Here is a 27,635-nt window from a genome sequence, read left to right as displayed (position 1 = left end):
AAAATTATGTGTGAATTGGGCTTAACTTTCTTGGCTAATCTTAGCTATGTCATTTGCTGTTTCCATTAATCGTGATTCACTGTAACTGCATTTGACATAATGATGTGCAAAAACATTTGCATGTTTCTAGTAATCCCTTATGTCAGTACGAATCTGTTTTATCCTCAACTATTGGGATTTGGGATTTGACCAAATTATATGCTGTGGATGATCGGTGGTGGGAGTAAATGTAGGATGACATGGGCTTGCAAAGTAACTCTGTCACTATTCTGCCTCCAGAAAACTTAACTTTTGTGTCCAAATAATCAATGCTAGTTTTTGAAAAACTAGACGTAAATTTTATGTTGGACTTAAAGCCACAGTTTTTAGCATAAAAGTCACAGAAATGCAAGAATTTAATTAAACTATCTGGCAATCCTTCCCAAGCAAAATGACGTCATTTTAGTTTTCCCACATGTGTAGCCTTTAGGGGCCATTCTGGTAATTGTTTGGGCTAAAAAACAAGGGTGGGGAACGAGAATTGTTCATCCATTGAAAAGAAGAGCTGGTCCCCCAGAAGAGAGAACAGCCAAGTCTTAAAAGCAACAACAACATCAACAATAGTGCATGTGAGGCCTAGGAAAGCGATTTTGCCTTGCTTCTGTCATCCCATTTCACCATCACAGGAACAAAAGAAATTAATGAGAAAAAGTGACAACAACAGCGAGAAAACAGCTGCCATGCTGGTGGCAGCAGCAGGTTTGCCAGTACCACTGCCAACATCATCATCATCATCGTTTAACATCTGTTTTCTAAGCATGCATGGATTGGACAGTTGACAGGAGCCGGAAAGGTGGAAAATAACTACCCTTCGCTACTGTGTCCGTTTTGGCAGGAATTTTACAGCTGGATGCACTTCCTAACACCAACCACTCAACAGAGTGGACTCAGTACATTTTACGTGGAACTAGCACAACAAAGTTAGTTTTGGCATTATTTTTGCAGCTAGATGCCCTTCCAAATGCAAGCCATTTCACAGTGTGCAGTGGATGCTTTTTACATGGCACCAGTGCTGGCAGGGTCACCAAGATAATGAATTATGAGAGGGGCAAGAGGAGAGCTTGTGTCAGATGATGAAAGGTTAGAGTGTGACAGAGAGACAGAAAGAGGGGTCTTGCCATAACAGAGAGGGCATTGGAGGAGGTGATCCAGTAGTAGATGATGAAAGGTTAGAGTGTGACAGAGAGACAGAAAGAGGGGTCTTGCCATAGCAGAGAGGGCATTGGAGGAGGTGATCCAGTAGAAGATGATGAAATGTTAGAGTGTGACAGAGAGACAGAAAGAGGGGTCTTGCCATAACAGAGAGGGCATTGGAGGTGGTGATCCAGTAGTAGATGATGAAATGTTAGAGTGTGACAGAGAGACAGAAAGAGGGGTCTTGCCATAACAGAGAGGGCATTGGAGTAGGTGATCCAGTAGTAGATGATGAAATGTTAGAGTGTGACAGAGAGACAGAAAGAGGGGTCTTGCCATAACAGAGAGGGCATTGGAGGTGGTGATCCAGTAGTAGATGATGAAATGTTAGAGTGTGACAGAGAGACAGAAAGAGGGGTCTTGCCATAACAGAGAGGGCATTGGATGAGGTGATCCAGTAGTAGATGATGAAATGTTAGAGTGTGACAGAGAGACAGAAAGAGGGGTCTTGCCATAACAGAGAGGGCATTGGAGGTGGTGATCCAGTTGTAGATGATGAAAGGTTAGAGTGTGACAGAGAGACAGAAAGAGGGGTCTTGCCATAACAGAGAGGGCATTGGAGGAGGTGATCCAGTAGTAGATGATGAAATGTTAGAGTGTGACAGAGAGACAGAAAGAGGGGTCTTGCCATAACAGAGAGGGCATTGGAGGTGGTGATCCAGTAGTAGATGATGAAAGGTTAGAGTGTGGCAGAGAGACAGAAAGAGGGGTCTTGCCATAGCAGAGAGGGCATTGGAGGAGGTGATCCAATAATAGATGATGAAATGTTAGAGTGTGACAGAGAGACAGAAAGAGGGGTCTTGCCATAACAGAGAGGGCATTGGAGGTGGTGATCCAGTAGTAGTTGATGAAAGGTTAGAGTGTGACAGAGAGACAGAAAGAGGGGTCTTGCCATAACAGAGAGGGCATTGGAGGAGGTGATCCAGTAGTAGATGATGAAAGGTTAGAGTGTGACAGAGAGACAGAAAGAGGGGTCTTGCCATAACAGAGAGGGCATTGGAGGAGGTGATCCAGTAGTAGATGATGAAATGTTAGAGTGTGACAGAGAGACAGAAAGAGGGGTCTTGCCATAACAGAGAGGGCATTGGAGGAGGTGATCCAGTAGTAGATGATGAAATGTTAGAGTGTGACAGAGAGACAGAAAGAGGGGTCTTGCCATAACAGAGAGGGCATTGGAGGTGGTGATCTAGTAGTAGATGATGAAATGTTAGAGTGTGACAGAGAGACAGAAAGAGGGGTCTTGCCATAAGAGAGAGGGCATTGGAGGAGGTGATCCAGTAGTAGATGATGACATGTGAGAGTGTGACAGAGAGACAGAAAGAGGGGTCTTGCCATAACAGAGAGGGCATTGGAGGTGGTGATCTAGTAGTAGATGATGAAATGTTAGTGTGTGACAGAGAGACAGAAAGAGGGGTCTTGCCATAACAGAGAGGGCATTGGAGGAGGTGATCCAGTAGTAGATGATGAAATGTGAGAGTGTGACAGAGAGACAGAAAGAGGGGTCTTGCCATAACAGAGAGGGCATTGGAGGTGGTGATCCAGTAGTAGATGATGAAATGTTAGAGTGTGACAGAGAGACAGAAAGAGGGGTCTTGCCATAACAGAGAGGGCATTGGAGGAGGTGATCCAGTAGTAGATGATGAAATGTTAGAGTGTGACAGAGAGACAGAAAGAGGGGTCTTGCCATAACAGAGAGGGCATTGGAGGTGGTGATCCAGTTGTAGATGATGAAAGGTTAGAGTGTGACAGAGAGACAGAAAGAGGGTCTTGCCATAACAGAGAGGGCATTGGAGGAGGTGATCCAGTAGTAGATGATGAAATGTTAGTGTGTGACAGAGAGACAGAAAGAGGGGTCTTGCCATAACAGAGAGGGCATTGGAGGAGGTGATCCAGTAGTAGATGATGAAATGTTAGAGTGTGACAGAGAGACAGAAAGAGGGGTCTTGCCATAACAGAGAGGGCATTGGAGGTGGTGATCCAGTAGTAGATGATGAAATGTTAGAGTGTGACAGAGAGACAGAAAGAGGGGTCTTGCCATAACAGAGAGGGCATTGGAGGAGGTGATCCAGTAGTAGATGATGAAATGTTAGAGTGTGACAGAGAGACAGAAAGAGGGGTCTTGCCATAACAGAGAGGGCATTGGAGGAGGTGATCCAGTAGTAGATGATGAAATGTTAGAGTGTGACAGAGAGACAGAAAGAGGGGTCTTGCCATAACAGAGAGGGCATTGGAGGTGGTGATCTAGTAGTAGATGATGAAATGTTAGAGTGTGACAGAGAGACAGAAAGAGGGGTCTTGCCATAAGAGAGAGGGCATTGGAGGAGGTGATCCAGTAGTAGATGATGAAATGTGAGAGTGTGACAGAGAGACAGAAAGAGGGGTCTTGCCATAACAGAGAGGGCATTGGAGGTGGTGATCTAGTAGTAGATGATGAAATGTTAGTGTGTGACAGAGAGACAGAAAGAGGGGTCTTGCCATAACAGAGAGGGCATTGGAGGAGGTGATCCAGTAGTAGATGATGAAATGTGAGAGTGTGACAGAGAGACAGAAAGAGGGGTCTTGCCATAACAGAGAGGGCATTGGAGGTGGTGATCCAGTAGTAGATGATGAAATGTTAGAGTGTGACAGAGAGACAGAAAGAGGGGTCTTGCCATAACAGAGAGGGCATTGGAGGAGGTGATCCAGTAGTAGATGATGAAATGTTAGAGTGTGACAGAGAGACAGAAAGAGGGGTCTTGCCATAACAGAGAGGGCATTGGAGGTGGTGATCCAGTTGTAGATGATGAAAGGTTAGAGTGTGACAGAGAGACAGAAAGAGGGGTCTTGCCATAACAGAGAGGGCATTGGAGGAGGTGATCCAGTAGTAGATGATGAAATGTTAGTGTGTGACAGAGAGACAGAAAGAGGGGTCTTGCCATAACAGAGAGGGCATTGGAGGAGGTGATCCAGTAGTAGATGATGAAATGTTAGAGTGTGACAGAGAGACAGAAAGAGGGGTCTTGCCATAACAGAGAGGGCATTGGAGGTGGTGATCCAGTAGTAGATGATGAAATGTTAGAGTGTGACAGAGAGACAGAAAGAGGGGTCTTGCCATAACAGAGAGGGCATTGGAGGAGGTGATCCAGTAGTAGATGATGAAATGTTAGAGTGTGACAGAGAGACAGAAAGAGGGGTCTTGCCATAACAGAGAGGGCATTGGAGGTGGTGATCCAGTAGTAGATGATGAAAGGTAAGAGTGTGACAGAGAGACAGAAAGAGTGGTCTTGCCATAACAGAGAGGGCATTGGAGGATGTGATCCAGTAGTAGATGATGAAATGTTAGAGTGTGACAGAGAGACAGAAAGAGGGGTCTTGCCATAACAGAGAGGGCATTGGAGGTGGTGATCCAGTAGTAGACGATGAAATGTTAGAGTGTGACAGAGAGACAGAAAGAGGGGTCTTGCCATAGCAGAGAGGGCATTGGAGGAGGTGATCCAGTAGTAGACGATGAAATGTTAGTGTGTGACAGAGAGACAGAAAGAGGGGTCTTGCCATAACAGAGAGGGCATTGGAGGAGGTGATCCAGCAGTAGATGATGAAATGTTAGAGTGTGACAGAGAGACAGAAAGAGGGGTCTTGCCATAACAGAGAGGGCATTGGAGGTGGTGATCCAGTAGTAGATGATGAAATGTTAGAGTGTGACAGAGAGACAGAAAGAGGGGTCTTGCCATAACAGAGAGGGCATTGGATGAGGTGATCCAGTAGTAGATGATGAAATGTTAGAGTGTGACAGAGAGACAGAAAGAGGGGTCTTGCCATAACAGAGAGGGCATTGGAGGTGGTGATCCAGTAGTAGATGATGAAATGTTAGAGTGTGACAGAGAGACAGAAAGAGGGGTCTTGCCATAACAGAGAGGGCATTGGAGGTGGTGATCCAGTAGTCGATGATGAAAGGTTAGAGTGTGACAGAGAGACAGAAAGAGGGTCTTGCCATAGCAGAGAGGGCATTGGAGGAGGTGATCCAATAGTAGATGATGAAATGTTAGAGTGTGACAGAGAGACAGAAAGAGGGGTCTTGCCATAACAGAGAGGGCATTGGAGGTGGTGATCCAGTAGTAGTTGATGAAAGGTTAGAGTGTGACAGAGAGACAGAAAGAGGGGTCTTGCCATAACAGAGAGGGCATTGGAGGAGGTGATCCAGTAGTAGATGATGAAAGGTTAGAGTGTGACAGAGAGACAGAAAGAGGGGTCTTGCCATAACAGAGAGGGCATTGGAGGAGGTGATCCAGTAGTAGATGATGAAATGTTAGAGTGTGACAGAGAGACAGAAAGAGGGGTCTTGCCATAACAGAGAGGGCATTGGAGGTGGTGATCTAGTAGTAGATGATGAAATGTTAGAGTGTGACAGAGAGACAGAAAGAGGGGTCTTGCCATAACAGAGAGGGCATTGGAGGAGGTGATCCAGTAGTAGATGATGAAATGTTAGAGTGTGACAGAGAGACAGAAAGAGGGGTCTTGCCATAACAGAGAGGGCATTGGAGGTGGTGATCCAGTAGTAGATGATGAAATGTTAGTGTGTGACAGAGAGACAGAAAGAGGGGTCTTGCCATAACAGAGAGGGCATTTGAGGAGGTGATCCAGTAGTAGATGATGAAATGTTAGAGTGTGACAGAGAGACAGAAAGAGGGGTCTTGCCATAACAGAGAGGGCATTGGAGGTGGTGATCCAGTTGTAGATGATGAAAGGTTAGAGTGTGACAGAGAGACAGAAAGAGGGGTCTTGCCATAACAGAGAGGGCATTGGAGGAGGTGATCCAGTAGTAGATGATGAAATGTTAGAGTGTGACAGAGAGACAGAAAGAGGGGTCTTGCCATAAGAGAGAGGGCATTGGATGTGGTGATCCAGTAGTAGATGATGAAATGTTAGAGTGTGACAGAGAGACAGAAAGAGGGGTCTTGCCATAACAGAGAGGGCATTGGAGGTGGTGATCCAGTAGTAGATGATGAAAGGTTAGAGTGTGACAGAGAGACAGAAAGAGGGGTCTTGCCATAGCAGAGAGGGCATTGGAGGAGGTGATCCAATAGTAGATGATGAAATGTTAGGGTGTGACAAAGAGACAGAAAGAGGGGTCTTGCCATAACAGAGAGGGCATTGGAGGTGGTGATCCAGTAGTAGTTGATGAAAGGTTAGAGTGTGACAGAGAGACAGAAAGAGGGGTCTTGCCATAACAGAGAGGGCATTGGAGGAGGTGATCCAGTAGTAGATGATGAAAGGTTAGAGTGTGACAGAGAGACAGAAAGAGGGGTCTTGCCATAACAGAGAGGGCATTGGAGGAGGTGATCCAGTAGTAGATGATGAAATGTTAGAGTGTGACAGAGAGACAGAAAGAGGGGTCTTGCCATAACAGAGAGGGCATTGGAGGTTGTGATCTAGTAGTAGATGATGAAATGTTAGAGTGTGACAGAGAGACAGAAAGAGGGGTCTTGCCATAACAGAGAGGGCATTGGAGGAGGTGATCTAGTAGTAGATGATGAAATGTTAGAGTGTGACAGAGAGACAGAAAGAGGGGTCTTGCCATAACAGAGAGGGCATTGGAGGAGGTGATCCAGTAGTAAATGATGAAATGTTAGAGTGTGACAGAGCGGCAGAAAGAGGGGTCTTGCCATAACAGAGAGGGCATTGGAGGAGGTGATCCAGTAGTAGATGATGAAATGTTAGAGTGTGAAAGAGAGACAGAAAGAGGAGTCTTGCCATAACAGAGAGGGCATTGGAGGAGGTGATCCAGTAGTAGATGATGAAATGTTAGAGTGTGACAGAGACAGAAAGAGGGGTCTTGCCATAACAGAGAGGGCATTGGAGGAGGTGATCCAGTAGTAGATGATGAAATGTTAGAGTGTGACAGAGAGACAGAAAGAGGGGTCTTGCCATAACAGAGAGGGCATTGGAGGTGGTGATCTAGTAGTAGATGATGAAATGTTAGAGTGTGACAGAGAGACAGAAAGAGGGGTCTTGCCATAACAGAGAGGGCATTGGAGGTGGTGATCCAGTAGTAGATGATGAAATGTTAGAGTGTGACAGAGAGACAGAAAGAGGGGTCTTGCCATAACAGAGAGGGCATTGGAGGAGGTGATCCAGTAGTAGATGATGAAATGTTAGAGTGTGACAGAGAGACAGAAAGAGGGGTCTTGCCATAACAGAGAGGGCATTTGAGGTGGTGATCCAGTTGTAGATGATGAAAGGTTAGAGTGTGACAGAGAGACAGAAAGAGGGGTCTTGCCATAACAGAGAGGGCATTGGAGGAGGTGATCCAGTAGTAGATGATGAAATGTTAGAGTGTGACAGAGAGACAGAAAGAGGGGTCTTGCCATAACAGAGAGGGCATTGGAGGTGGTGATCCAGTAGTAGATGATGAAATGTTAGAGTGTGACAGAGAGACAGAAAGAGGGGTCTTGCCATAACAGAGAGGGCATTGGAGGTGGTGATCCAGTAGTAGATGATGAAAGGTTAGAGTGTGACAGAGAGACAGAAAGAGGGGTCTTGCCATAACAGAGAGGGCATTGGAGGAGGTGATCCAGTAGTAGATGATGAAATGTTAGAGTGTGACAGAGAGACAGAAAGAGGGGTCTTGCCATAACAGAGAGGGCATTGGAGGTGGTGATCCAGTAGTAGTTGATGAAAGGTTAGAGTGTGACAGAGAGACAGAAAGAGGGGTCTTGCCATAACAGAGAGGGCATTGGAGGAGGTGATCCAGTAGTAGATGATGAAAGGTTAGAGTGTGACAGAGAGACAGAAAGAGGGGTCTTGCCATAACAGAGAGGGCATTGGAGGAGGTGATCCAGTAGTAGATGATGAAATGTTAGAGTGTGACAGAGAGACAGAAAGAGGGGTCTTGCCATAACAGAGAGGACATTGGAGGTGGTGATCCAGTAGTAGATGATGAAATGTTAGATGTGACAGAGAGACAGAAAGAGGGGTCTTGCCATAACAGAGAGGGCATTGGAGGAGGTGATCCAGTAGTAGATGATGAAATGTTAGAGTGTGACAGAGAGACAGAAAGAGGGGTCTTGCCATAACAGAGAGGGCATTGGAGGAGGTGATCCAGTAGTAGATGATGAAATGTTAGAGTGTGACAGAGAGACAGAAAGAGGGGTCTTGCCATAACAGAGAGGGCATTGGAGGAGGTGATCCAGTAGTAGATGATGAAATGTTAGAGTGTGACAGAGAGACAGAAAGAGGGGTCTTGCCATAACAGAGAGGGCATTGGAGGAGGTGATCCAGTAGTAGATGATGAAATGTTAGAGTGTGACAGAGAGACAGAAAGAGGGGTCTTGCCATAACAGAGAGGGCATTGGAGGAGGTGATCCAGTAGTAGATGATGAAATGTTAGAGTGTGACAGAGAGACAGAAAGAGGGGTCTTGCCATAACAGAGAGGGCATTGGAGGTGGTGATCCAGTAGTAGATGATGAAATGTTAGAGTGTGACAGAGAGACAGAAAGAGGGGTCTTGCCATAACAGAGAGGGCATTGGAGGAGGTGATCCAGTAGTAGATGATGAAATGTTAGAGTGTGACAGAGAGACAGAAAGAGGGGTCTTGCCATAACAGAGAGGGCATTGGAGGTGGTGATCCAGTAGTAGATGATGAAATGTTAGAGTGTGACAGAGAGACAGAAAGAGGGGTCTTGCCATAGCAGAGAGGGCATTGGAGGAGGTGATCCAGTAGTAGATGATGAAATGTTAGTTTGTGACGGAGAAATAAATAAGCAGAGAGAAATGTCTTGCTATAGAGGAGAGACATGGTTACCGAGGGACAGAGAAAGAGGTACGCAAAAGAGGCCATAAATTGGTGTGCTGGTGTGAAGGAGGTATTTGGTTACCTAGGCAGAGGAAAAACAAGAGGAGAGAGAGAGAGAGAAAATGAGGAAGAATGAGACATGCAAATCTAGTCGTAACAATTTCAACTTTGCAAGAGTAACCACAGAATTAAGTGAAGACATTTTTTATCGATGGAAATGAATTCAAGAGTGCAAAATGTAGCAGAAAAATGGTATTAAACATTCATAGAACTGGCCCCGCAAAAAATTAATTTGTGGACAGTTCTATATAAAACAACTGAAGTCAAAAGTAGGGAAGTGGAGCAGGCAACACAGCAGCAAATAGAGAAATACCTAGAAGCAGTTTAGAAAAGCAAAGCCTACGTAGCCAGGTTAAAGAAAGAAATATGGGACTGTCAAAGTGCGGTCTGTCTCAGAGGAGGAGACCAAAAATAACTGGACGGCCATCCTAGCAAGGGACAAACACATTGTCATCCCCATCTACTTTGGTCGAAGAATATTCAGAGTTAGAATACTCAACATAATGCCAACCATTTTAGAGTGTGGACTGGAACCTGCTTTTCTCATGGCACCAGCACTGGTGAGGTTACCAAGTATCTTGCAAGCCCCTGATGGAACTGGGGAGTGGGGAGGTGGCTTGAGGCCAGGGCTAGAAAGTCTAAAGTTTGCCAGAGGCTTAAGCACATAGATCTAGAGAGACTCGTGGCGTCCTTATATTTATGCAAAGGTGCATGACAGTATCTGGAAGGAAGAAAGATGGTGGTAATAGAGTGCCAGAGCATAGTCCCAAGTTACAAGAAGGGGAGTATAAGGGAGACTGTGGATGAGTAAAGAAGGAATGGGAGGGTAATGGCATCAGAGTGTGAGATGAAAAGTGCAGAGGTTAGAGATGGGGCTTGAGGTGGTTGTAGAGAGTGAGGAACAATGGTTTGAGGTGGAGTCGAGAGACTGACGGGGCTCGGAAAGGAGGAGGTGACAAGAAGCCTCAGAGGAAGGGTGGAGAGCAGCAGAATCATCAATCTGTTGATAGATGAGGAGGAAGAGAGATGAAGACCAGGATCTGACAGCAGAGGGAAAGCAAAGATGATGAAGTGTGAAAGAGATGGGAGTCAGAGATACATGGGGGTGGCTATAGTGAGTGGGGCCAGAAAATTGGAGGGATTATTAGCAATGGCTGTGAGAGGGTGTTGAGAATGATTGCAGATAGGAGAAGTGTTCAACAGGAAACCTGGCAGAGTAAGGTGTAGCTAAGAGGGGTGGGTGGGAAAGATTAGGGAAGGGACAGAAAGGGATGATCGATGGAAGGTTGTATGGATGGAGATGATGATGAAAGAGATGCAACTGGTATTAATGAAAGGGTTTGGGTGGTGATGAATGCTCTCAAATGGTTACAGCAGTAAAGTAGGACCATAGTTAGAAGAGTATAATAGAGGGATGGGTGTTAGGAAGATGAGATGTGGTGAAGGGGATGCTTCACAGGGGCAAATGTGGGCGTAAGGCCCAGCATGGGCAGGAATATATATCACAGTTTTTGGACATGACTTTTGCTGTGACAAATGTGTCTTTATATATCATTTTGTTCAACTTGTGCCAGCATGGACATGAAATGTAGATGGGGATAATGCTGATGATGGCATGCCTATACGTATGTACATCATGATCATCATCATTTAGCATCCATTGTCCATGCTGGCATGGGTTGGACGGTTTGACTGGGGCTGGCAAGGTGAGGGGCTACACCAGACTCCAGTCTGACATGGTATGGTTTCTACAGCTGGATACCTTTCCTAACCACCAATGTAATGGCTGCTTTTATTTACCACCAGCATGGATGCTAGATACATGATGCCAGCATCAACCACATGGCCTCTATGAGGCACAACCCCCAAATGGTACTTTTTACGTGAGACTGGCATGGCTGGCATGTAGGTGACACCTACAAAGACCACAGCTATGATTTCATTTGGCTTGATATAATAATAATAATAATAATAATTGTGTACAGTGCTCAGGTGCACTACAACTCATCTAAAGTGTATATATAATCAGGTGTAGTTTCGACGGATTTCGGGAAGCATGAGGGCCTTAAAGGATGCAGTGTCATGGCAGTCAACAACTGATGCAGGCAGTTTATTCCACGCTTCAGCAACCCTGAGCGTGAAAAAATGTTTCCGAAAGTCATGGGAGCTGTGCTGTTTTCTGACTTTGTAGGCATGTCCACGTGTGTTAGACACATGGAGATCAAAAAGGTGTTCAGTGTTGTTGTTGGTGAGGTGGTTGATAACTTTGTGGGTGCTTACCAAGTCCGTCGCCAGACGCCGGAGCTTCAGTGAATCCATGCCCAGGGAAACAAGGCGCTCAGAATATGGTAGGTGTCTGATGGAGGGTATGCGTTTGGTTGCACGTCTCTGGACAGATTCCAGGAGGTCAATGTTCTGAGCAAGATAGGGATTCCAAACTGATGATGCGAATTCCAAGTGTGGTCGTACCATAGCTGTATACAGTTTTAAATAGATGGCTGGAGAGCGGCTAACAAAAGTCTTGCTGAGTGATGCCAAGACACCCTCGGCCTTCTTGACAATTTTAGAGATATGCTTTGTCCAACGCAAATCACTGCTGACAGTGATGCCTAGGTCACGCTCGCAAGAGGATTTCTTGATATCAGTGTTGTGAAGGGAGTATGTGGACGCAGGGTTTTTTCTCCCAAAATGCATGGTGGTACACTTGTCCACAGCCAGTTTCAGTTGCCAGTCTGTGATCCATTGCTGCATTGTGTCTAGGTCTGATTGCAGGAAAGAGTTGTAGACATCAGGATCAGTCCTCTTGATTTCAAGGTACAGCTTGATGTCGTCTGCATATTTCAATACTGTGGCATTCTTTAAATTGGCATCTATGTCATTAATGTATGCCACAAACAGGAGGGGACCAAGGACAGATCCCTGTGGTACACCCGATGACATCTCATATGGTGTAGAGTGCTGTCCTAGAACTGTGACTACCTCCTTTCGGCTGAGGATGAAGGATTTCAACCAGTTAAAAAGGTCATCCCCCACACCCATTGCAGAGAGTTTCACCATAAGCCTTTTGTGTGGCACAGAGTTGAAAGCCTTAGCAAAGTCAAGGTAGACAACATCCACCCATGAGCCACTGTCAGTGATCTGAGTAATGTCCTCAAGGAACTCGACAAGCTGGTCACTGCAGCTGGAGTTAGGGACAAATCCATATTGTGAGGGTCGGATGAGACTGTGAGAGCTCCAGAAGTTCCAGAGTGTTTCTCTGACACACGATTCCATCAGTTTTGCAATACAGCTAGTGAGACTGACTGGGCGATAGTTGACAGGTGATGTGCGGTCACCCTTTTTGAACAGAGGAATGACACTGGCAGTTTTCCACTGCTCCGGAGTAGCACCATTGTTGAGACAGTACTGGAAGAAAATAGAAAGCTGGTGTAAAAGGAAGTGCCTGCCACGTTTGAGAAGCAGGTATGTAACTCCATCGAGACCAGGGGAGGCATAGTTGCGCTTATTTTGAAGGTGACGTCGCAGCATTTCAGGTGTAAATTCCATAGTTGTTATGGAGTTTGCTGTTAGTGATGGTGAAGATGGTACATTTTGACTTTCGACAGTGAATATGTTTGCATAGCACTCGGCAATGAGTTCTGCGCATTCCTTGGGGTCGTCAGTGATCTGGTTCGTGTGAGGGTTGCGAAGAGGGCCCACTGGAGAGTGAGGTCTCTGCTTTGAATGCACATATTTCCAGAAAACCTTGCTGTCAGGATTGGCTGCTATGCACTGTTCAAATTCAAGCACTGCATTTTTTGTCACTTGCTTGAGATGGTTGGAGGATTTATTCCGCTTCTTCCTGTTGGTGTCTGATTTATGCAACTTGTATTCCTGTTCAGCAGTCCGACGTTCCTTCCTGGCAAGTCGGACCGCTGAAGTTTCCCAAATTGCCCTTTTGGGGCGGTTCTTCTTTTTTTGTTTACGTGGCACTGATGCTGCACATGCTGCCCATATTGAGTCCAGGATACTCTGGAGTATAGTATTCACATCTCCAGAGTTGTAGAATTCACGCCAGTTTGGGTGCTGTAGTTCAGTGTGGTACAGGTTCCAATCTGCTCTCTTCCAATCGAAGGAAGCAGATTGGAGATGGTTCAGGTGTTTGTTGCCCGCAAGAGCCAGATTGGCGATGATCATAGCATGATCAGAGTCACCTAGAGGTTCCTCCGTAGTGCAATTGATAACCGCTTCAGGAGTTGTGGTGAAGAGCAGGTCCAAGGTGTTGTCGCCTCTTGTTGGAGAGGTGACTACTTGTGACCAGTTTGAGTCCAGCACAAGCTCAACAAAATCGTTTGCACTCTGTGGCCAACGGAAGGTTTCCCAATCGATCTCAGGATGATTGAAATCGCCTGCAATAAACACATAAGTGGCTGTTTTCCTGGCTGCAGCTCGGAGGATGTTGCAAAGCTGTGTGTCCTGATGGTAATTTGGGGGACGATAAACAACGCCAAGCAGGAGTGTTGACATGGTCATACGTACGTCACAGAAAAAAACTTCTTCTTGTGATTCGTTCAAATCGGCACAAGGAATTACCAAAAAATTTGAACGAACGTAGACCATCACACCACCACCACGGCGGTTAGTACGGTCCTTACGGAAGAGGTTGTACCCCGTGATGTTGAAAACCCCATCACAGAGTAAGGAATGCGCCCATGTTTCCGTGACAGTGATGAAGTCAGGGTCAACACTTCTGACGTAGGCGTTGAACAAATGTATTTTGTTGCATAAACTGCGAGCATTTAAGGACAACAATTTGTACCCTGCTCGCAGTTTATGATGGTGTGTGGAGGATGGCAGATTGTCCTGGCTTAGTTTCCCTGAGTTGCTGTAGTCTTTTTAGTTATTGTGGGTAGAGAGCACTCAGACCAGCTGGTATCTCTCTTCCACGTTTCATCAGTCTTGACAAATCTCCAGATTTGTCCATCTTCCCGAAGACTGAAGCTTTCCTGTAGAGCTGAGTTCCTATTCAGGGAAGCCGCTACACGTAGCTTCGGACGTAGATCGGACGGTAAGCCTGGGCGTGTTCGGAAGGTGGTCCGATTTTCACGCCCAGCTTTAACTGAGGCCAGATGGTAAGAGGTTGCCTCAGTGTGGTCCGAAAAAGACAGCTTGATGAGCCTAGGTTTTGGGCCAGGTCGTCCAAGGCGGATAGCACCCGTTGGGGAAACGCAGCCTAGGTCTTTGGCTGAGTTGGCAGCAAATGCCTGAAGATCAGCCATGTCTTCAGGCACCCCAATGGCAATGACTTCATGGGTAGCAGAATCCGCGGTCTTAGATGCGACAAGAGGTACAGGTACAGGGAGGTTCTTTAGCAGAGCATTCCGATAAGACCCCTCATTGTGGAGTCCAACCTGAATGGTTGCTTTTATTCCTGCTACTTCCCCTCTTAAAGCACAGATCGATTGTTGCAGTTCTGCAAGAACCGCACTGGTCAATTGGTGTTGTTGTTGTTGCTGCTGCTGCTCTGGTTGTGGTTGATTTTGTTGTTGCTGCTGTTGTTGCTGCTGCTGCTCTGGTTGTGGTTGATTTTGTTGTTGCTGCTGTCGTTGTTGTTGCTGCTGCTGCTGCTGCTCTAGTTGTGGTTGATTTTGTTGTTGCTGCTGTTGCTGTTCCGCCTCCTCCACGGGAGTGGCAGGGGGAGACACAATCGTCGGTTGTGGAGGCGCGCAGGCCTGATACTGAAAAGTCCAAGATTTAAGCTGAACCATCTTCCAGAGTCTATCCATCATAGCATTATGATGGCTCTTTTTTTGGCCTGGGATCTTCTGAAAGTCCGTGGCACATTGGAGGCAGACAGAGATGAGGCATGTCCCACATTCGACCCAGCGATTACGGAACGTATTTTCGGGTTCCGTACAGATGTGGCAGGTGTGATTTTCTGGGCAGTGTTCTATTTTGGAGCAGCGACCAGTCTTATCGCACGCCGCTATGGATTCCACCATGGCGATTCTGTTGCTTCTGGTCATCCGTAGAGACAGAAAATGTAAACAACAATACGATAAAAGTAAAATATAAAATATTTGTTTTTAATTCGATCTTTTTTTGTGTATATTCCTTTTGTTCTTAAATATTGCGTGTGTATATATAAAAGGATTTGTGCGTATGTTTAGTGTAGACACGGAGAAAGTTTGTAAACAGAAATGAAATCAGTGATTTTTTAATTTTTTGCAGTGTAGTCCGTCACATTAAATAGTGTGATTTCTTTTCACTCTGCACGTATATACATGTCTGCTACAAGTATCTATGTATGTATGTATGTCACTGCTTTATAAATTTTGGACGTACTTACTGTCGTTCAACGTTTTCTTTTACCCTCAACTACACGTGGTGAATTCTTCCATTGTAGATCTGTGGTGGTCATCGTCGTAATATTTTCTCTTTAGTTTCCTCGCCAAATTGATTATACCCTAATCAAACCATTTGTTTGTCTACATGTGAATGTGTCTTTGTTTTAGTAACATTGTATTTTCCTCCTTTTCCTTTTTCCTTCCCATATTATATGGAACTTCGGTGGACAGCTACTCTAAGACTCCAGCTGCCAGGTCGCCATATTCCTTGACCATATGTCTTCTCAAGTATGACATATCGCCAAATGTCTCGGTCACTAGTCATTGCTTCCATGTGGCCCATCATTTGATGATTATGCTTAAGCACCTCATTCCATGTCTTCCTGGGCCTCCCTCTTCTACAGCTTCCTCCCACTGGTAGAGATTGGAACTTCTTCAGATGTCGTGTGCAGTTGTCTCTCTTGTACACCACATCTGATGGTTCTTATGCCCAGCTAAGATATATATATATATATGAATTATCAATATAACATATATCAGAATGCAAAGCACAATCTAAAGAATAGAGCAGACTTTATGATTGAAAATGTGTATGTTTGTGTGTGTGTATGTATGTATGTTTATATTTGTTAATTTTCAGGAACCAAACCATCAGACCTTCTTAGTCCTCAACAGGAATCGTCCTCTATGACACCCAGAACTAAAGTGACATCCAGAAAATATGATGGCATCAAAATAAAACTAATGATTTAGTCAATTTGGCCTATGTGCACCCCAGACTGGTAAAGCGTTAAGTGTATGGTTGGCTGGTTTTTGAAGTTACTGTTGCTTATATATATATATATATATATACTGTTGTGTCTCGGGGGAGGGTCATTTTCTTTTTGTGCCTTATAATTTTACACACTCACCGGTGAAATGTCCGCTTAATGTAGAAACTGAGAAGAACGTAATGGAGAGCCTCCAGCAAATAGCTAACTCCATCCACCAAAGTATCAAGGTAACTATAGATTAAACCCCACTAAGCACCCCAACAATGGACTCCCTGTACTTGATACTGAACTTGGGTTAGAGACTGTGAACAAAAGAGTGCAGCTCCTCCACTCTTATTACATGGAACCCATAACTTCAAACTATGTCGTTCAGAAGAACTCACCTTTCTCACACAACAAGGAAATTAAACCATACTGATAGCAGACTTAATTAGAATAATGAACAATGTGTCCCCACTATGCGAACCCTATGAAACGACAAAACACATACAGAACTTTATGCACCGCATGCAGTTCTCTGGATATGATCAAAAAGATAGAGTTCGAGTGTACAGGGGTGCTAGAAATAAATCTGATAACATTATACGTAATGATACCAGTGGTAGCTGCCCTAGATATAGAAACAAAGAATGGAATAGGATACAAAGCACTTGTGACAAAGCAAACGGGGTGAACACATGGCAGAAAAGTGATAAATATGAAGGAGTGATGTTTGTAGAGGCCAAATCCCATGGAGAACTAGCCTGTAGATTTAGGGAAGCTCTGAAGGAGACCAAACTCGACATTAAGATTGTTGAAAATCCAGGGAACTCCGTCAGATCATAACTATGTAGGACGTACCCCTTTAAGAATACCATATGCACCAATGATAACTGCATGGTATGTAGGATTAACGCTGGCATTAACTGTAGAACTCGAAATGTAGTTTACAGCATATGATGCTTAGAAGGTGCCTGTAAGGACATGAACATGACGTACATAGGGGAGACATCTAGGAGCATAGCTGAAAGACTAAATGAACATTTGAGACAATATGACAACAAAAAGCAGTCCTCCATACTCTACCAACATCCCAAAGACCATCATGGAGGCAACTTGGGTCAACTTGACATCCGCATCTCATCCAAGCAATCAAAAGACCCAACACTCAGACAAATACGGGAGTACGTCCTTATAAATGAAACTTTCCTAATACTAAATAGGAAATATACATGGTAGATACCATACGCCCATACCCACAGTTTACACAGGTAGAGTAGAATAGTTAGTGGGCTGTTATGTAGATTGAGGTATGTATGTGTGTGTGTGTGTGTGGGTACATATGTGTATATGCACATGTATGTAAGCATATGGATATGAAAATAAACAGATCAACATACAGATGGATAGGTAAATAGGTTATATGAACAAACAGGCACACATACACAAATGGATACTGAAACACAAGAACATATGTACACACACGCCTTACTCCACACAAGGACACATATGGAGATACGTGTCCACACATATAGAAATGCACATCCATACATACAAACATGGTACAAAGTGGCAAAACACACACACACACACACACAAGGAGACAGAGGTGCATACATACACAAACACACTCACACACACATACACAGAAAATACACAAACACAGACATGCAAGCACATGAATATGCAGATTACATACATACAGATGCACACACATACATACATATATACATATGCATACACACACACATGCATGCATAGACACACACACACACTGACCCACACACATGCGCACAAACAAACAAAAAGGAACGCAGTGTAAATAACGGACAGAGTCAAGACTATTGAAAAGTTTGCAAGATGCAACGAAAATTTTAAGAAAATAAAAATGAGAAATAAGTGGAAATTTTTGGCAGTGAGTGTGTTAAATTATAAGGCACCAAAAGAAAATGACTCTCCCCAGACACAACAGAATATGCTTCAACACACAAACTCACATAAAGAATCTTGCAAACCAAATCCAAACATGAAATACATATACGGACGTTAAATGATGATGACATATGAGTGTGTGTGTGTGTGTATAAAGTGTACATATGTTGATATTTGTTTATTTTTTTCAGACACCACATCATCAAACACATCTCTTCATGTTTCGCAAAAGGAAATCTCTTCTGTGGCACCCAGAACTAATGAGACATCCAGAGAAAATGATGGCATCAAAATACAACTATCGACTGATTCAATTTCTGATGCATCTGTGAGTAAATAGATTCACTTAACATATTTATGTTTAATTGTTATTTCATTTTCAAATGAGGAATCATTACAGTTAATTAAAACATTTTCTCAATCAAACTCAAACATTTTATTTCCTTCACATCTGATATCCTGAGTATATCTTTTGCTAACTTTAACAACCTCAAACTTACTACAGCCATTCTGTAGAGCCTTTCTTAACAACAATATCAACTGCAACAATGTATTTCTCTTCTCTCCATGGACTGTTCCTTAGCTGTTTACCATCAATTACTTTTGTAGGTTGATGTCATCGTTAACAGAACCAATAAAAACCTCTACCTTAACATTGGTGCTATCTCCAAATCTATTCTCAATGCTGCTGGTCCACAGATACAAAATGAATGTGACGAGGAATATCCTCGAGGTATTTCTACATCTACAATAGCCATTACTAAAGGATATAACCTCAACTGTAAGAATGTATTTCATCTGGTATTACCTTACTGGAATGTATATTCTTCTGATTCAGTAAGTATCAATCATATTATATTGATTTATTGAAAGAGTTAATGTTTGAAGAGAACCTTATGCATGTTGTGTGAGAATCATAAAGCAAATGTCAGCATCCTGTTTAATATTTGTTCTTCCAAGTTATCATTGGAAGGAAGCAGAAGATATCGATGAACAGGACACTTTTATATATAAATAGAAGGAAAAAAGCCTCATGGCCTAACAACAGTTATGTGACTGATAAATAAGACTATATTAAAACATATTTCTCTGTTTTACTGTCTGTATTGGTGAGTTTTTCTCTGTCATGGCACGAGCACTAGAGAGGTTGTCATGTCCTCAACAACACTAAAGACTCCTCTTGGGTCTGCATTGACTCTCTTCATTCACCAACCATTTTACACGGTGGTTTGGGTCTGTTTTATTGTAGCAGCATCATGAGTGAGGTTCCCTTGTCCCTTGCAGGACTAAAGAGTGATAGGAATGACAGTTGTGTTTAGAAGTGGTAGGAGTGAGAGGAGTTGTGAGAGGAGGATATATTTATGACAACTTAATGGTTTCTTCCTGTAATAAGAAAATAATTTAATAAAATGTTCATTATCAATTACTAAACAATTATTTTTTTTAGATTCTGGCAAACTTGACTCAAATAATAACCATTTGTCTGGAAAATGCTGAGAGAATGGGAGCAAAAAGCCTGGCATTTCCTATATTAGGGGCTGAAATGAAATACCCCATTGGAAAACTACCCAGAACAATGTATGAAGCAGTGAAAAACTACTCAGATCAAAATTCAAGCCAGATCAAAGATGTTTACTTTGTGGTTTTACCTGAAGAAGACAGAGAAATAGCAAAGGTTGGTTGATGTTTTTGTTGTTTGTTGTTTGATGTTGATATCTTTGGAATTTACCAAAAGCATATTCGTCAAGAAATGAAGAAAATAGAAACAAGAATCTGGAATCATTTTATAAATTTCCCCACATGACATCAGTATGCCTTCTGTCCTGGCAAGCTTACTTGGTCTCATCACCACTGTAGCACATTTTGAGAGTCCAAACTCCATCTTGATATCATTCACAAAAATCTGCACAGACTGGATTAAGCTGTCCAGTTCTGTCTCACTATTTGTTAACAATTTTGAGTCATTCCTGAATGCCTGCTGGTAAAGTTTTTGCTTACCTCTTCCCACATCAAACCCCAACTTTGTCATCTGCTGTATTTCACTTAAGGAGTTTTATTCACAGTGAAAAGAAATCAGTGGAGACACACTGTCCCCCTGGAAAAGTCCTCTGTTGATGTCCACCCATGCCAGTACTTTTCATACTCTTCCATATAAAGCTTTGATGGAGAAAACATGTATCGATGTCACATTTCGAGGAGAGACACATGAAGCAAAATTATTTATCTGTTTGGTACAGATTGGCTAGAACTATTCAATTTATGGTACCTCCCTGTAAATCTTTACTGCAATAAAATAAATGGTTGTCACGTTAAAAACAAGTCTACAGAAGAACTGAAGGAAAAATTGGGAAAAAAATTTTCCTGCAAGTGTTATTTAAAAGAGTGTTAAGAGAAGCAGTAAATGAATCAAAATGTCATTAACTGCGGTTGACCGGTGTGTTTGTTCTTCCTGTTTTGTCATCCATTTTGTGGGGGAAGGGCAGCTCAACTGAATTTATTTTTCTGTCAAAAGTTGTTTGCATTTTCCCCATCACCATTGGAGAAGGCCGAACAGAACAGGGTGAGGCCTATACGTGAAAGAGGGGGACAGATCGAGGCTCAAATATAAAATGCTTTAGGTTCTGTCTAATGACATGCACATAAATACATTCTTATATATTTATGATGATGATGATGATCATAAAATTTCAGTAACAGCTTTTGAAAAAATACAATAAAAGTAATGAGAACAGAATGCATCCTATTCATCACCATCATCTCCGTCACCACCACCACCACCACCACCACCACCACCACAACCCATGTGCAATAGAATTTGTGGAGTTAGATATTCTATGGCTTGATGCCTTTCCTGTCACCAACCCTCACCCCATTCCAAGGGAGGTAACTATTTCTGCATTTTAAAGAACATCACAAACTATTAGAAACAAAGGACACTGCTTGCATAACAGGGACACTCGTTTATAGCTAACAAATAATGTAAAGGCAAGGAGACACACACACATATGTATGAATGGCGTCTCTCATTTACTGCCTACCAGACTCAATCACAGAGCTTTGATTGGCCTAAGGCTATAGTTAAAGACACTTGCTCAAGGTGCCATACATTGAGACTGAACCTAAATCAAGGTAATTAAAAGTAATAGCAACAGAAGCAGTATTAATACCAAAAGCAATCTTTATATCCAACTAAATGTGGATGTTGTGTTAGAACCTCAAATACTGCCTTATTTACCTTGAGAGGACCTCTCATATGGACGTACGGTCCATAAATGCATGCAAATTTATATTGTTGGTAGACAACAATCATCTTCTAAAGGCACCAGAACTGCCAGATCATGTATTTTCGCTCTGCTCAGGTTCATCAGTGACAGACACCCTGTAGCAACATAACAGCCAAATCTCCCTGTCAACGATATATAGACACTGATGTCACAAATAGCCTGAAGGCTTATTAAAGATAATTAATAGCAACAGAAGCAGTGTTAATACCAAAAGGCATTCTTTATGTCCATATGCTGTAATGAAGAAATAGGGGAAATTCCTGTCCACTGTAGAACTGTTTGTGAAGTTCTTTCTTTTTGAATCTTTTCTCTTTTCCTTTGTCATCTCTCTTATGAATGACCATGACCCTAATTGTTGGACCTCCTCCACCTCCTCCTTCTTGCTTACAATATGAAAATAATTACCTTGTTCTCTGCTTTTGTTCCTCAAATATTCTTGGCTACACAAGATGCACCAAAGAACCTCAACTTCAACATTCTTGATAGACATTTCAACAGCAAACACAAGACTCAGCAGTTTTAATGAGAATGGTGAGTGGAGAGAAGAAACAATACAACTTCAGCTACATGAAGACACCATTGCCACATGTTTAACTTCACTAACACCACATCAGTGGTCACAGTGGAAGGTTTTTCTGCCACATCCACTATAACACCATGTCTCCCAGTAGACTGGAAGGTCGTGGATGGAATATCTTTGATCTGAGTGACAAAGTAATTTTCCTTATTTCCTTATTACTGATTAGAAATAAATCATTAAATATTTTAAATATTTTGTTTGTCTTTTGTTAAATTAAATCTCTTCTCTTTAAAAAAAGCAAAAAATTAAACAAAAATGATTCTCATGGTTTTAAATTTTGCAGAAATTTGAAGAATATCTCCAAAATAAAGGCGAAAATGAAGGAATGATGAATAAACAGGAAAAGGAAAGATTTCATTCAAAAGGTAAACAATTTGTTTGTTGATATTGAATATTATGGTGTTTTGTCACACCGTCTCTATTAAACACTGTTTATTATAAATATGATTAATGTTAATATCATTATTATCATTCTGTGCCGGTGGCACATAAAAAGCACCATCCGACTGTGGCCGTTGCCAGCACCGCCCGACTGGCCCCCGTGCCGGTGGACGTAAAAAGCACCATCCGTCCATGACCGTTTGCCAGCCCCGTCTGGCATCTGTCCCGGTGGCACATAAAAAGCACCATCCGATCGTGGCCGTTGCCAGCCCCGTCTGGCACCTGTGCCGGTGGCACGTAAAAAGCTCCCACTACACTCACGGAGTGGTTGGCGTTAGGAAGGGCATCCAGCCATAGAAACACTGCCAGATCAGACTGCGCCTGGTGCAGCCTTCTGGCTTCCCAGACCCCAGTTGAACGGTCCAACCCATGCTAGCATGGAAAGCGGACACTAAATAATGATGATGATTATTATTAATTATTAATGATTAATGATTATTATTATTATTATTATTATTACTATTATTATTATGATTGCTATTATTATTATAGATGTGGCACAGTATACAATATCGTGAGATTGTTGATCGAAGATATTGTGTCTACTCGGGGTTTGCAGTGTTTGTCAAGTCACAAGAAGGACCTCTGGCAGACAATACTTTACACAATTCCAAGTAATGCTGACTTTTGCAATACATCTAGATTGCGGAGTATCTCTAAGGACTTCAGATGTTTTTTTTCAGTTTGGATCGTAATGAACCCAATTCTCCAATGACAATAGGGATAACCTTTATGTTCGACTCTTGTACCTGCCACATCTTAGCAATCTCAATTCTCAGGTTTCCATATTTATCAACCTTTTTCTCTTTATTTCATGATGATGTGTTGATCTCCTGGCCCTGCCAAATCGATTATTTGGCACTTTTGTTTGTCCCTTCTAAAGGTTTCTATATCTGGCCTTCAGTTCTCTAACACTTTGTCTGTCTGGAAATCAAAGTCCCAGAGGATTTTTGCCTTCCCCTTTTCGTTCATTACTTTTTTTGGTGTATGTTGGTACCAAGCACCCATAACCTCATATCCATACTTATGGCATAGTAGCCAGTGGAGGTTTTGGGCTACTTTGTCGTGTCTACGCATGTACTCTTCCTGCGCATGACTTTCTCAAGCACTAACAGTGAGTCACACTTTCAACCCTCTTCCTAGACATTCTGCAGAGATCCGTTGCACTTGTGTGGTATATATTCTTTTCCACTGAGTCCTGGGCCCAAATGATTAGGCTTTCAGTATTTTTGATTAGGTCACCCTTGTTGCGCCACCTCTATGATGCTTCTTTGTCTTTTAATTTGTTGGTTCCACAGTGGAACTGACCATGTAATTCCATACGGAGTAGGGTTTCTTCTCTCTCGTCGGCTGTTCGTGATCAGAATTCATGTTTACCTCAAGTTCCTGTGTTATCAGGTGCAGCTGCAGCAGGTTTGCCAGTACCACTGCCAACATCATCATCATCATCATCGTTTAACATCTGTTTTCTAAGCATGCATGGATTGGACAGTTGACAGGAGCCGGCAAGGTGGAAAATAACTACCCTTCGCTACTCTGTCTGTTTGGCAGGAATTTTACAGCTGGATGCACTTCCTAACACCAACCACTCAGCAGAGTGGACTCAGTACATTTTACGTGGAACTAGCACAACAAAGTTAGTTTTGGCATTATTTTTGCAGCTAGATGCCCTTCCAAATGCAAGCCATTTCACAGTGTGCAGTGGATGCTTTTTACATGGCACCAGTGCTGGCAGGGTCACCAAGATAATGAATTATGAGAGGGGCAAGAGGAGAGCTTGTGTCAGATGATGAAAGGTTAGAGTGTGACAGAGAGACAGAAAGAGGGGTCTTGCCATAACAGAGAGGGCATTGGAGGTGGTGATCCAGTAGTAGATGATGAAATGTTAGAGTGTGACAGAGAGACAGAAAGAGGGGTCTTGCCATAACAGAGAGGGCATTGGAGGTGGTGATCCAGTAGTAGATGATGAAATGTTAGAGTGTGACAGAGAGACAGAAAGAGGGGTCTTGCCATAACAGAGAGGGCATTGGAGGAGGTGATCCAGTAGTAGATGATGAAATGTTAGAGTGTGACAGAGAGACAGAAAGAGGGGTCTTGCCATAGCAGAGAGGGCATTGGAGGAGGTGATCCAGTAGTAGATGATGAAGTGTTAGAGTGTGACAGAGAGACAGAAAGAGGGGTCTTGCCATAGCAGAGAGGGCATTGGAGGAGGTGATCCAGTAGTAGATGATGAAGTGTTAGAGTGTGACGGAGAAATAAAGAAGCAGAGAGAGATGTCTTGCTATAGAGGAGAGACATGGTTACCGAGGGACAGAGAAAGAGGTACGCAAAAAAGGCCATAAATTGGTGTGCTGGTGTGAAGGAGGTATTTGGTTACCTAGGCAGAGGAAAAACAAGAGGAGAGAGAGAGAGAGAAAATGAGGAAGAATGAGACATGCAAATCTAGTCGTAACAATTTCAACTTTGCAAGAGTAACCACAGAATTAAGTGAAGACATTTTTTATTGATGGAAATGAATTCAAGAGTGCAAAATGTAGCAGAAAAATGGTATTAAACATTCATAGAACTGGCCCCGCAAAAAATTAATTTGTGGACAGTCCTATATAAAACAACTGAAGTCAAAAGAAGGGAAGTGGAGCAGGCAACACAGCAGCAAATAGAGAAATACCTAGAAGCAGTTTAGAAAAGCAAAGCCTACGTAGCCAGGTTAAAGAAAGAAATATGGGACTGTCAAAGTGCAGTCTGTCTCAGAGGAGGAGACCAAAAATAACTGGACGGCCATCCTAGCAAGGGACAAACACATTGTCATCCCCATCTACTTTGGTCGAAGAATATTCAGAGTTAGAATACTCAACATAATGCCAACCATTTTAGAGTGTGGACTGGAACCTGCTTTTCTCATGGCACCAGCACTGGTGAGGTTACCAAGTATCTTGCAAGCCCCCTGATGGAACTGGGGAGTGGGGAGGTGGCTTGAGGCCAGGGCTAGAAAGTCTAAAGTTTGCCAGAGGCTTAAGCACATAGATCTAGAGGAGACTCGTGGCGTCCTTATATTTATGCAAAGGTGCATGACAGTATCTGGAAGGAAGAAAGATGGTGGTAATAGAGTGCCAGAGCATAGTCCCAAGTTACAAGAAGGGGAGTATAAGGGAGACTGTGGATGAGTAAAGAAGGAATGGGAGGGTAATGGCATCAGAGTGTGAGATGAAAAGTGCAGAGGTTAGAGATGGGGCTTGAGGTGGTTGTAGAGAGTGAGGAACAATGGTTTGAGGTGGAGTTGATAGACTGACGGGGCTCGGAAAGGAGGAGGTGACAAAAAGCCTCAGAGGAAGGGTGGAGAGCAGCAGAATCATCAATCTGTTGATAGATGAGGAGGAAGAGAGATGAAGACCAGGATCTGACAGCAGAGGGAAAGCAGAGATGATGAACTGTGAAAGAGATGGGAGTCAGAGATACATGGGGGTGGCTATAGTGAGTGGGGCCAGAAAATTGGAGGGATTATTAGCAATGGCTGTGAGAGGGTGTTGAGAATGATTGCAGATAGGAGAAGTGTTCAACAGGAAACCTGGCAGAGTAAGGTGTAGCTAAGAGGGATGGGTGGGAAAGATTAGGGAAGGGACAGAAAGGGATGATCGATGGAAGGTTGTATGGATGGAGATGATGATGAAAGAGATGCAACTGGTATTAATGAAAGGGTTTGGGTGGTGATGAATGCTCTCAAATGGTTACAGCAGTAAAGTAGGACCATAGTTAGAAGAGTATAATAGAGGGGTGGGTGTTAGGAAGATGAGATGTGGTGAAGGGGATGCTTCACAGGGGCAAATGTGGGCGTAAGGCCCAGCATGGACAGGAATATATATCACAGTTTTTGGACATGACTTTTGCTGTGACAAATGTGTCTTTATATATCATTTTGTTCAACTTATGCCAGCATGGACATGAAATGTAGATGGGGATAATGCTGATGATGGCATGCCTATACGTATGTACATCATGATCATCATCATTTAGCATCCATTGTCCATGCTGGCATGGGTTGGACGGTTTGACTGGGGCTGGCAAGGTGAGGGGCTACACCATCTCCAGTCTGACATGGTATGGTTTCTACAGCTGGATACCTTTCCTAACCACCAATGTAATGGCTGCTTTTATTTACCACCAGCATGGATGCTAGATACATGATGCCAGCATCAACCACATGGCCTCTATGAGGCACAACCCCCAAATGGTACTTTTTACGTGAGACTGGCATGGCTGGCAGGTAGGTGACACCTACAAAGACCACAGCTATGATTTCATTTGGCTTGATATGTCTTCTCAAGTATGACATATCGCCAAAGGTCTCGACCACTAGTCATTGCTTCCATGTAGCCCATCATTTGATGATTATGCTTAAGCACCTCATTCCATGTCTTCCTGGGCCTCCCTCTTCTACAGCTTCCTCCCACTGGTAGAGATTGGAACTTCTTCAGATGTCGTGTGCAGTTGTCTCTCTTGTACACCACATCTGATGGTTCTTATGCCCAGCTAAGATATATATATATATATATGAATTATCAATATAACATATATCAGAATGAGAAGCACAACCTAAAGAATAGAGCAGACTTTATGATTGAAAATGTGTATGTTTGTGTGTGTGTATGTATGTTTATATTTGTTAATTTTCAGGAACCAAACCATCAGACCTTCTTAGTCCTCAACAGGAATCGTCCTCTATGACACCCAGAACTAAAGTGACATCCAGAAAATATGATGGCATCCAAATAAAACTAATGATTTAGTCAATTTGGCCTATGTGCACCCCAGACTGGTAAAGCGTTAAGTGTATGGTTGGCTGGTTTTTGAAGTTACTGTTGCTTATATATATATATATATATATATACTGTTGTGTCTCGGGGGAGGGTCATTTTCTTTTTGTGCCTTATAATTTTACACACTCACTGGTGAAATGTCCGCTTAATGTAGAAACTGAGAAGAACGTAATGGAGAGCCTCCAGCAAATAGCTAACTCCATCCACCAAAGTATCAAGGTAACTATAGATTAAACCCCACTAAGCACCCCAACAATGGACTCCCTGTACTTGATACTGAACTTGGGTTAGAGACTGTGAACAAAAGAGTGCAGCTCCTCCACTCTTATTACATGGAACCCATAACTTCAAACTATGTCGTTCACAAGAACTCACCTTTCTCATACAACATGGAAATTAAACCATACTGATAGCAGACTTAATTAGAATAATGAACAATGT

General features: G+C 43.2%; 1 protein-coding gene across 7 annotated transcripts in view; it reads left to right on the top strand.

The window, feature by feature from the left end:
• Positions 1-27,635, top strand: part of LOC115209556 (protein mono-ADP-ribosyltransferase PARP15) — a 199,333-nt gene that overhangs the window by 128,134 nt on the left and 43,564 nt on the right. For 5 of the 7 annotated variants that reach the window (XM_029778023.2, XM_036508643.1, XM_029778002.2 and 2 more), the window contains 4 exons: positions 18,267-18,403; positions 18,685-18,912; positions 19,523-19,750; positions 22,223-22,304. In XM_029778023.2, the coding sequence (XP_029633883.1) occupies positions 18,267-18,403; positions 18,685-18,912; positions 19,523-19,750; positions 22,223-22,304 (675 nt within the window). The remainder of the gene's footprint in view (positions 1-18,266; positions 18,404-18,684; positions 18,913-19,522; positions 19,751-22,222; positions 22,305-27,635) is intronic. The other 2 variants (XM_029778016.2, XM_036508658.1) reach the window with 2 other exon arrangements.

This window comes from Octopus sinensis, linkage group LG1 (genome assembly GCF_006345805.1).
Source record: "Octopus sinensis linkage group LG1, ASM634580v1, whole genome shotgun sequence".
Taxonomy (NCBI): domain Eukaryota; kingdom Metazoa; phylum Mollusca; class Cephalopoda; order Octopoda; family Octopodidae; genus Octopus; species Octopus sinensis.
This window is presented reverse-complemented; position numbering and strand designations above follow the sequence as displayed.